This window comes from Hibiscus syriacus, unplaced genomic scaffold (assembly GCF_006381635.1).
Source record: "Hibiscus syriacus cultivar Baekdansim isolate YM2019G1 unplaced genomic scaffold, ASM638163v2 tig00116958_pilon, whole genome shotgun sequence".
Lineage (NCBI taxonomy): Eukaryota > Viridiplantae > Streptophyta > Magnoliopsida > Malvales > Malvaceae > Hibiscus > Hibiscus syriacus.
The window spans coordinates 112,162-124,329 of record NW_024063484.1 but is presented as its reverse complement, the minus strand read 5'-3'; the positions used below and the strand labels follow the sequence as shown (position 1 = coordinate 124,329).

The window sequence follows — 12,168 nt, the reverse complement described above, 5'->3', positions numbered from 1 at the left end:
TTAATACTTGGGTCCTAAGTATTTAAGACAACAATTGATAAAATTTAAAACTTGATTTGATAAGTTCATGATTTGTCTTGGACAATTCAAAGTTAACATGTTTAACTACGAGTTTATCAAATTTCACATCGTTTGGATATAAATTTTTTTTCCAAGTGTTTAAATATAACATTTTAAACATGCATTAATTGAGTGTTTGAAGGCAAGACTAATACACAAGTGTCATTATCGTCACTCGATCCGACTCTTGCTCATGTAAATACTTGTTGAAGATACACATTGTGCACATTTATTATTTCTGGAAAAAATCGTATATTTTTTCTTTGTATATTTTAACCCTTTTTTTTTCTTTATTTCATTTTGCCCAATCTTTAGAAGTTCTGATTGACTTCTACCACGTCATCAAAAGATGCTTCCTACAAAAATACTTTCTGATAAGTGCTTTTTACGTAGCACACATTTCACCTACGCGACACAAAATGGTGTCAATCCGATAAAAAAATCTCAAATGAGTGTTATTTTTTATATTGTTTTTCATAATATTCGATAAAAAGGTAGTTGGTTTCAGGTTGTCATTATATATATATATTTTTAACTTTTTTTTGTAATATTGGGAAAATTCGAATCTCTTGGGTCTTTAACCCTAGTTTATCTTTTTTTCTTGTGACATCGTTAGTCTTTTTTTCTTTTATCTTTTTAATTGATGGTGACATCAATTTTAGTGTTGATCGCTGACTATTGATATTCATTTTTTTATGTCGTATATTTTTCATTTTTAAATTTTTTAATAACTCTATCTTTATGATACTTTTTTTTCTATTTTATGGCATGTTTTATCTGTCTTTTAACACTTTTTCGGTCGTTTGATCATAATTTTCGTTTATGATTTTTCTAAGGACTAGAGTTGACATCGCCATGACTGATTAAGATGTCGTTCATTTGCTATCATATTGATCTTATCTGCTTTGGACCATCATATTGAATTTGGATACGTAATTTATGTTTGTGAATAGTTCTCACGTCGCTTGATTTTAATTTGGAATTTGTCAATGTTTTTTCAATAGTTTAATCATTTTTTGTGGTTAATTTGTTGATGCTGTCAGATATGTTTGTATCTACTTTTTATTCGAGTTTATTTAGTTAGGGTTTTAACCTCTTCCTTGTATGGTCATTGTGTGATCTTAAGTGACTGGTTTCTTGTGTTAATGATTATAAGAAAATGTTCTTATTATATGTTTTAGTTTACATTTGTGATTGTAAATTTTTATCATAATTTGGATTTTTTTATTTTTAATAAAATTAGTGGCTTCAATATTATCCAATGTTTTTAAAACTAGACCGGACATTGAACCGGTGAAGGTACTGGTTCACTGGTTCAACCGGATTTTATATAAAATAATATTTTTTAAAATTTTACATAATATTCAAAGCAATATTAATATATATGTAACACTTTTTTTAAGTTTACAATATTAAAAGGTATAAAAATATCACAAGTCATAACATATATAAATTAAAAACCATAAAATCAAGTGAAACAAAATGATTTAAATAAACTACAACATAATATTTAAGGTAAAACATATTAAATAATAAATATATTTATATAATTATAATAAAAAAATAAAATTGGGGCTTAAAAAAATCATAACAAATGATGTCATTTGGTTTAATTTTTTTTTTAAAAACAATCTCACATGGCTAAGAAACATAGAAGAGCATCCCAAAAATTTAAAGAGTAAAAATATTAGAACAAAACAATCCCACATGCTAAGAAACATAGAAGAGCATCCCAACTTACTTCTATAAATAATAGAGGTAAATTGACATTCAAAATTATGGAGCCTTTTGGTGAGCACAGAGCGAATTATTCTTTTGCTTCAATTGAGCTCAAATTTTAGGCTTCAATCGAACTTCTAATTTTTTTTGAGTTCGAGCCTTTTCAAGTTCAAGTTTTAATATTATATTTCGAGTTCGAGTTGAACTTGATAATTTTTAGCTCGTGAGTTTTTGAGTCGAGTTGAGCTTACTTTTAAAGTTTTCGAGTTCGAGTCGAGCTCAACAATACTCGAATTTGACTTGGCTCGTTGAACAAACGACGTCGTTTGGTTTAATTTTTTTTTTAAAAGAAAAAAAGTGAATCGGTTGTTCAAATTGGTTTTGTCGGTTTTCAGCCGGTTCACCCCGATTTTACCGGTTTTCAGTCGGTTCATTGCTAGCCCGGTTTTGTGAGGTAACCATGATATTATCAACATATATAAAATCTAATATGTTCAATAATTTATGTTCATGAAAAAAATAGATAATTTTATTCTACGACAATCTAATTCGATTGATTGTAATGTTAAAAAAATTAATATTTTAGGATGCAATCAATCGAAAATATTATATTTTTATAATATTTTCGATTGTGTCCATCCATATCGATCCTTAATTTTAAGTTAAATTGTTGTCCCTTAGAATTTTCCATTAAAAAAACATATCAACATGATATATAATAAGATCTAAAAATATATAGAGAGAAAGATGATAGATGGAGACATTATAAAGGTAAAGGGTTAAAAACATGAGGGAATAACATGATTTTGTTTCTTCGCCTTTTTCTTCTTCTTGGTTTCCACTGATTGACAGCACCTTTTGTAAATGACTACAATGCCCTTCACTGACTCCAATTGGGCAATAACATTCAATTTGCATCAACCTGAAAGCATAAGTCTATAAAGTAACAGTGTCTTGTAAAATGCCTAACAGTTGATGTGGGGAGCCATACAAATTAATTATAAACATTCATCTACTTAGCATACCAAATTAGTTTTCGGAAATTCGAGTGAGATTAATTTGAGGTAATTTTTAATTTAAAATATTATCATATCTAATTTTAAAAGTTATACAATTTATAATATTTTTATTTGTAATTAAAAAAATTATATTGCGGTGGGTTTAAGATTTATAATCGAAAAAGTAACACAATTTATAACTTTTTTTGTTGTAATCGAAGCATTTATGAAGAATATAACATTTTAGTTTTCAACCTAAACTGTTACTATTTCCAACCTAAAAAATATGTTTTTATAATATTTTTGTTATAATCGATTGTGTCATTTTTTAGTCTTATATTAACAAGTTGTATTTTGGACTCTCCCGAGAATATATAGTACAAATTCTAATGCTATTATTTTGGATTTAGATATTATAATTTTTGGTATTTCAACTTCTATACACAGGTGAATTTATAGTTTGATGTAAATAATAATATTTAGATATTTATTATTTGAATTATCATTATTTTATAAATCTGAATTTGATTTGATTATATTTCCTTCCATCATGTCCGATACTATGGGAGATCAACCAGCCAGAATTTACTAGTGTGAATCATTACTGAAGTTATGTAATATTAAGATACTTTATTTTGACTACTTAACTACTATGTAATACCGGGTGTTAATATTATTGTTCATATGTGTTCATTATGTGCTATTGTGGTCATTATGTATATTGATTTTATAACTGGGGCTAGGTTATACCAGTATGTAAGAATTCTATTACGTGAATAATAGTTGGTGTTGAGTAGCATGTTACCTTGGATGACATTACATGTTTAGAGTTATGCTTATTTGCCTATACTATCGAGTATGTTTATGTTTATGAACTACAAGTAGTATAATGAAGTAGACGTATACCACTGAACTTTGTTAACTCAGTGTTCATATATTTTGGTTTATATGTCAGTAGTTTGAATTTGTTCGAAGAATATCGTCACTACAAAATATTTAGTATCTTTATTCCAAAGTACAAATCAATTTCTTTAGTGGGTATATATATTCATAGAATCTTAATTTGTGTATAGTATGTAAAATCTATTGTTATTATGTTGTTTTTATCTATATCAAATTATCACATGGCTCTAATTTGTATAAACATTTCATAATACTTCTGATATTTTATGATAGGTATCGAGTTTACATTTAAAAAAAAAAGATTTTGAATTTAACAGTTATTTCGACGACTCGAAGTGACACTTTAGGTCCATTATATAAGGTCCATTATATAGTGACCATGTTTGGGGTGTTATAAATGAAGTGACATGATATAATTTATTATATTATCAGCTTTCATTAATTGAAATCGTAAATGGTAAGTAATAGTCACTTAATGTTGAGTCGAAATTCCAATTGGGTGTAGCCTTTCCCAGGAAATTTGATGAGTAAAGACATGAATATAAGGCGTAAAGTACTTCTTGCCCTTGTCTTTTTGGGCAAATAGACATTAAGGAGGTGACCCAATATATTATTTGGTCAATAGCAGGAATTAGCAGTACTCTACAATCTCAACGTGCCATCTCCTCTAGCGTCGGCCCTTGTAAGCGGTATTAACGCCTCTGGCGGGATCGATAAAAAGGTGAAGTCCTCCGCTTGGTCAATAGCCATATTTGCCAATCTATCTGGGTAATTCTTTCCTTCACGTCAGCTATGTCTAACTTCATAAACTCATCCTTCTCTTAGAAGTTCCTTGCAATCGTCTATCAATACGTCGCTTGGGTGTTCTTCCGTTTTCTCATCGCTAAGGATATCGACCGTCTATTTTTCATCCATTTTCATGATTAACTTTGTTGTGCCTGGTGATTTTGCTAAAATGAGTCCTTGTCGTGCTCCCCATATATCTAATTTATAAGTACTAGTGAAGCATTAAACTATGTTAAACGTAGATTATTATGCTTCAAGCATAATGATTTTAGATTAGGATACGATTATAGAATACAAATGTGATACGAAAAAATTAATGAAAACGTGGTATGATATGATAAAATGACATGAACATGATATATCGATATGAATATCTAATTTCTAGTCCCTATTAATCAAATATACTTCTTTACACAACATATTGGCATTCCAAGTATTCGTAGTCATAAAAATATTACAACACACACAAGGTATATGCAACCAATTCATCTTTACATGGGCAGAAAAGTGATTTTATAAAGTCAGGGAAAAACTATACAGCAAATTAGGCAATTACATGTATGAGTATAGATACTTGTAACTATAGTATCTAAACTCAGAGTTGGGTATATGTACTAATCTATATTATATTGATATCCATTGAAGGCTCGATGCTTGGAAAATAAAAATAAGTACTAATACTCATTCATACATATTGATATTAGCTTGAGTATTGATACCCTTAATCCCTCTCCACATATTGATATCTTTCAAGGGTTGATGTTTTTAGAAAATTCATTAAATCATTCAAGTATCAATACTCTCGTACTGATATTTGATATAGATATCGATATCCATGTTTAAGTATAGATACCAAATATAATTACTAAAACTTTTTTGGCAAGCTTGATAAGGTATAGTATCGATATCTTTTATTTGGATATTGATACTCTACAAAAAGATATAAAAAAAATATGAGTCCTCAGACATACATCGTGTCTTCGTTTCTTTAAATTTGTTTTGATATAAATCTTGCTATGTATGAACCTCGTATGTATATATAATGTAAGAGATGATAGTATAAATGTATGCATAATATATATATATTATCAAAGATCATTAAACTATATTCAAATAATTATTTAAGTCGCTAAATTTTTAAAAATTACAAAATGATTATTGCGATGTTAAAATAAGTTTAAAAAATCGATAAATTTAATAAGTATTTTGTAATCATTCAATAAATTTAATGATTATTTTATAAATTTTAAAAGTTTAGTGATCAAAATAATTATCTGAGCATAATTTAATGACCTCTTGTGTACTTTTTTTAACAACCTCTTGTGTACTTTACTCATCATGAAGGGAAGTCTATTTAGGAAATCATCTTGGCTGAAAGAATTAATGGTGTTTAATTATAAGAATAAAACATCAAATTACATCAAAATAAAAGATTAAGATTAAATCTTAAATATAACAATGGCAATAGAAAATGCCATAGTTTAACCCATATAAACATCCTAATGATCAAATATAACATTTGGGCTTAGGTGGCAATCAATTGGTAACTCTAAATTTCAGATTAAGGTATTTCAAGTATTTGAGGACAACTTTTATCGGTTGTTACATATATTTATATATAATATTGGTATTTCTAATACAAAATAAACAAATTATCTTCTGTGAACGGCCTATTATATCTTTAAAACCTAAAACGATTATACTTCACCCTAAAACAAAATAAGCAATTACCATGTGTGTATTTTACCGCATTGTTTCATTAGGAGGTTAGCAAATTATTATAAGCCCGAATTGAGTCTGAGTGACACGGGATACTGCATTTTCAAGGCGATTCACATTTATGCAGAACTCACTCCCACATGCACTGAAAAGACAAATGAAAGTTAATTTACTGGTCACTTATGATTGCCGATGGCGTTATCGAGTACAGTGATATCGGAAAAGAATTGAATGTTAATTATCATCATCAACAGACTACAAAACGTTATAATCGCCAGTACTCATCCTCAATTCTACAAATATATATAGCCAGTAAAACCTACATGCAACACATTTGTTAGAACATGAAAAGCATTTACCTCATGGTTTTTCTGTGGTGGGTTATCATTTTCAAGAACTATTTTATGTTACACGAATCAGAAGTACAACCATGATGAAAACACATGTCATGGCTAACATCAGCAGCCATTGGAAACATGTAGTCTTAGAGGTTTCAGAATATATCTTCATTGCACGGACATTAGTATGTCCAGTCGTAGCAAGACTCTGCTCAATAGCTGTTTCGGTGGAATCGAGTATCTGCACTACACCATAATTAGTCTATAATACAAGACACAGTGGTAAACAAACATTAAAAGCAAGATGATTCTATCTTTCTAACTCGTAAAATACATATATATGCCAGGCAGTGCATCAGAAAAACAACCTCGGGTTTAGAACTCGAGACTTGATCAAATAGTCTATAGATGCTTAGATACAAAGTTCCAATGGAGGAGTTAAATACGAAAAACATCGCATCACTATGTCAAGCCATACCTTTTATACCTAGTCACCATGCTAGTTATTCCTTAGAAAGACCTATTTTGTTATAAATCTGAATCAAGATAATCCCACCCATTAGAAATCAATACAATGTGACCAAATCCAGACATGAATCCAGTAAAGAGGACCCTCATAACACCTTCTGAGGAGAAATTTGACTCTAAGCTCATCATAAAATTTGACAAATGGTATGCCTTATCAAGAGTACAAAATCAATTGGAAATCATGGAATAAAAATTAAAAATATACAAGTGAACTTCACCTTTTCAGTGTTCTCCAAGGACCTGCTCATAATGAGACTACGCTCTTTAAGTTGCTGTGCCAGTCCAACCATCTCATCGGTTAAATCCTCTTGAAGCTTTCTGTTTTGGAGGAGAATATAAATTAACAGCCATAAACAGCAAAACAAACCCAAATTAACATGGGATGTATTCAATTTCAAGCTTATCATCATTCAGGTTTCCAGCAGAGGGGATCTTGTGTCAAGGACAAAGCATAATTTTAACTCTTAAGTATCAATTATGTAATAGCAATAAAAAATGATACTTGTGCTTCTGTATGTGCGCTTCTGCTGCAGCATCAAGTTTGATAGGGGCGGATGTATCAGCCTCGGTGGTGTCATGAGTTCTCTCTTTGATGTTTGAGATAGGCCTGATCAACGGATCAAAGCAATCACAACCATATTTATGATAAAATTCAAGAGCTAATATGAACTACAGTTATCCTCAGTACTAAAGATTCACTTACACAACTCTCCTTCTTAATCCTGGAGAGGAAGGCATGTGGCTTTCTGTATCTGATTTAGGACTCTGCTTAAAAGAACTTCCAGTGACAGGCTCCTCGGATACCTTAATTTCAGGCTACAAATTAACCATATAAAATAATGATTGACAATTACATCCTCTATGAATAAGAATCACGAGTCAGAGGACGCACATGAAACACCCACGCACACGAAGACAAGCATAAGTTATACAAACTGACATGACCATGGAAGGAAAAGCTTTACTGCCTATATAATTGAAAGCCCCATGCTATTATTTTTTTTATTTCCTTCTTACAAATCCAGGTATTTCTTAAATCATGATAAGATAAACCTTAAAGAACATAGAAACACACCAGTGGGGTACTTAATTCTGAAGCAATATCCTCGATCTTTTTCGAATAATCATTGACCACAGCACTTGAAAGTCTAGGAAGAAAACAAATTAAAATTGAAAAGTTAACAAGCTTTAAGCTGTCATGGAAAGAAAACAATTAAATCTGTTGTGTGAGAGAAGTAAAGAGGAATCAATTAGCCAAAAAAATCTTTTTGTTTATATCATTGTGTTCTGTAACAAATTAAAAGTTACATCCAAGTAGCAACTGAATCAAAGTAAAGCATAAAAGAGAAGAAAGAATCAACCTAGGTAAACCTTCTGGCGTTCTCTCTTCAGCTAACTGTTCTAAAAGTTCTCTCAAAGTAGCAACATACTGCAAATGAAAAAAAGAGTTGAATTCTTTACATCATTCCTGGATTCAAAAGGAAAAAACTATATATATAGATAGAAGGGATATTGAAAAAATAACTCCGGGGAAGAAAACCAGTCAGAGAGCAATGAAAGACATGGAAGCAAAATTGGCATCAAATGCTATATAATTAACGATAGAGTTGAAACATGAGAAGACATACATGTACGAGTTTAGAATGATTTTTTTGTTGGGGTGCAGCTGCAAGCAACCTTTGAAAATTCACTTCTGTTTTACTCTTTCCCATATCTATGCCCTGCTTTGTAACCAAATTTCAAATAATTGATATAAAAAACTAATTATCAGAGAAACAATCAATGAACAATTTATTCATCAATCATCAGTGTACATCAGCAACATATCCAGCCTGTTAACCTGATGATTTGAAACAATGAGTCCCGTACAGTCAAGTTAACCAATGGATCACATTTCCAAATCGTCTCTAATCTGAAATTTTAGTTTGACATGTTTGTACATATTTCCTAGTTCAAAGAACCAGATTTGGCCATGACAAACTATAATCCAATAAGAGGCAAGAAATACAGGAAAATAGACCAAAGTTTATTTTCTATTTTCATGCACCCACTCTTATATATATTATAGCGTAAGTCTCATATTTTTCAGATCAAAAGCACCAACTGATTCCCTAACGGCTTATTGTAAATTGCAGTTAACTCAATATCAAAGTGCAATTGATGTAGTTCAACCAAAATGAAGAAATAATGTTCATCATAAATGGTAATTGTTCCTCCAATTTTTAGGTTGACAACCAGCACTGCATTTTATAGCTACTATCCATTATTGGTTGGTCTCAAAGGGAGGCAATACCCGTCTCTGGCTTCACCATCAGAAATGGGAAATTATTTGAGCAAGTAAAATTTTACAAGAAAATAACATTAAATTGACAAAAAGGAAGAAGTTAAAATCGGACTACAGAAAACAATTCAATTAACTTTTGCTAGCAGTCTCTATTCAGAAATGCCTGGTTTACAGAATTTCTATGGACATTGTATTGTTCTCTCCGGTCACTAAGCATTCGAAGACCGAACACTATAAGACCATTCATTAACTGCATCAGGGTTTGAAACTTGCTGAGCAAAAGACGGCACAGATGTACACTAATGATTAAATGGATCTAACTTGAGTTTGTCCTATTATAAATAAAACTTTTGTTTGATAATGACACTTAATTTAGTAATTCAATGTTGTGCCACTCAAACTTGGGCGCAAGTATATCAGATACAGCATTTGTCCAACTACTACTAGGTCATCTTTATTTATTTCAATGTTTGGCCATATATTTGGAACACTCTTGGAGGGCTATATCACCAGAATCATGTTCAAATATGTATAGGAAACGATTAGAGAACAAATTAAGCAACATGTATTGAATGAACATCAAAAAACAATGTCGCAATCAAACAGGTAAACATCAACCTTCACAAATCCCATTACCCAAAGTTCATTGAGGAAATGGAATTAGTCGTGCAAATACAGAATGATCGCCAAACAAAGATATTTGAGTTTGAGACATTAATCAATAGGTCCAAATAGAAACATAATAAAGCTGCAATGTTCGTTCCCCAATCCTGGGTTCTTCCCAGAACAAAAAAGACTACGTCCCACATACATTAGAAAGAACCCAAAAAGCGTTTGGTGCCGAAAACAGAAAAACAAACATGGGAATGGGAATTGAAAATAAGCAAGAAAAACCACACAAAAATGAGGTTTCATTTTGCATAATTTTATCAAAGATTTCGAGGTAAGCAAAGACAGGTTGATCAGAGCATAAGAGGAGTAAAGCCAAGTTCAAGAAATACCTGCAGCAGGTTAAGAATTTTGACTTGGTTTTGGATTGAGATAGCGGAAGCTCCCCTTGTTCTCTACTTTTCTTATGGCTTTTCGATCACTCTCTCTCGCCGGTGAGTAACGCGGCCTTCTTCTTTCGATCTGATTTCTCTAAATTTTTTATTCTATTTTATTTTTCCTTGATAACATCATTCAAAAAGGAGTTTTTTTTTGTTAAATTATACAAGTCACCCAGTTATTAGAAAGATTATAAATGGAACATTATATTTTAAAATATTATAAATAGATCACTATCTTTATTGATTGCAACAAATAGATCCGTATGTTATTGAGCGACAAGCATCAACTTTTTAGTTATAATTGAGTGATATAATTGTTATAAAAAGAGGCATGATTGTTATTGTAAGTACTAAATTATGTTTAGGCCTATCCATCAAATCCAAAAATGAAACCGACCTAAATCTTCAAACTCCTAAATTTACTCTAGTTAATTTTATTTTAGATCAGTTCATGTTAAAATAGTATGCATTCAAATCAATTAAATATCAGGTTAATTTAGGTTCGGATAGACTTCAAGTCGGGTATCGTTCTGATCAGGTCATAAAATACATAAATGGTTTCTCGATTATAGTGAATTATTCTATTTAGTTACTCAACTATTAAAAGTTTCAAAATGGTCACATGACCATTCATATGTTCCAAACTCATCATTTTTTTTGTTAAAAAATTACGATTGTCTAACCTGGACGTTAAATTTTCAACTGAGATATGATAAAATCTAATCCCAAAATCATTTGAGTTGTATTTTGTAGATTGACCCTTCGTTTACATTATGTCGTCGAGTTTGTGCTTAAAAGAAGGTAATTAATAAAAATTATAAAATAAATTAACGAATATTATTATTTATATATGTTGTTTGTATCAGGAAGATTATTTTTCCCGTCTTTTCTTTTGAGCAGTCAGCTTATTATTTATATATGTTGTTTGTATGTTTTATTAGTTGAAATATATTCTCCTTCTTAAAGCGTTTATGCTGGCTAATGGGCGGAGATATCTCCACGGTAATCGTGTTATAGAGAGTCTATCATTTAGACACGTGTAAGCCCACTATTTAATCACCATTATCTCGACTTATATCATAATTAGGAGAACAAATTTTAAATTAAACGAAGTTGTATACCTCAAAGATTGTTCTTAATGTTTCGTTTAGATATCTTAATTTGAGAAAACTAAATCAGAAGAAGTTACATCTAGGCTCGTGCTCATTCCCTACTGAAGATTCTTAATGCTTCAAAGGTATTTTAATATGGAAAAATTAAATCGGACAGAGCTATCTTCGGACTGGTGCACTTCTCGTGTGGAGGTTTCTCTATGCTTCGTTGGGAAAAGGTGTTTGAATCGATGGTCATGTGATAGAACTTTTGTGTTTTTATAAATATGTCAAAATCTGTAGTTTGAACACATCACTTTCTTAAAATTAATGGGCCTTGAAAGTTATTTTCAAGGTACTTTGGGAATAACCAATGTGTATTCCCTGCAGGGGATTCTTAATGTTTTTTAGGTATTACTTTCGCATTTCTGGGGTCAAAGTGTGATGATAGTCTTTTGACGAAAATGTATATAGAACTTATCTTGGTTGATAGTATCAAAACTGGGTTTGTTTCTGATGCCTAGAATTAAGTAAATTGAGTATTGATCAACTATTGATATACAAACTAAAACCTTATTTTTATTATTACTTAACTTAGCTCGGTTACAAAATTTGCATTTTCCTGCACATATATAAAATACATGCAAGATAGAGAAACTACACTCCCATTCCTGCTAAGTCCTCTCTTTTATT

General features: G+C 30.6%; 1 protein-coding gene across 1 annotated transcript; it reads right to left on the bottom strand.

Moving 5' to 3' along the window:
• Positions 1-6,526: 6,526 nt before the first annotated feature.
• On the bottom strand, positions 6,527-10,496 carry LOC120189535 (vesicle transport protein USE1-like). Its single transcript, XM_039192798.1, has 8 exons — positions 10,337-10,496; positions 8,680-8,772; positions 8,413-8,480; positions 8,127-8,199; positions 7,755-7,867; positions 7,554-7,658; positions 7,270-7,369; positions 6,527-6,764 (listed from the first exon to the last, which is right to left on the bottom strand). Exons 2-8 carry the CDS (start codon positions 8,761-8,763, stop codon positions 6,588-6,590), a joined length of 720 nt encoding a protein of 239 aa, XP_039048729.1. The 5' UTR covers positions 8,764-8,772; positions 10,337-10,496; the 3' UTR covers positions 6,527-6,587.
• Between the last annotated feature and the right edge of the window lie 1,672 nt (positions 10,497-12,168).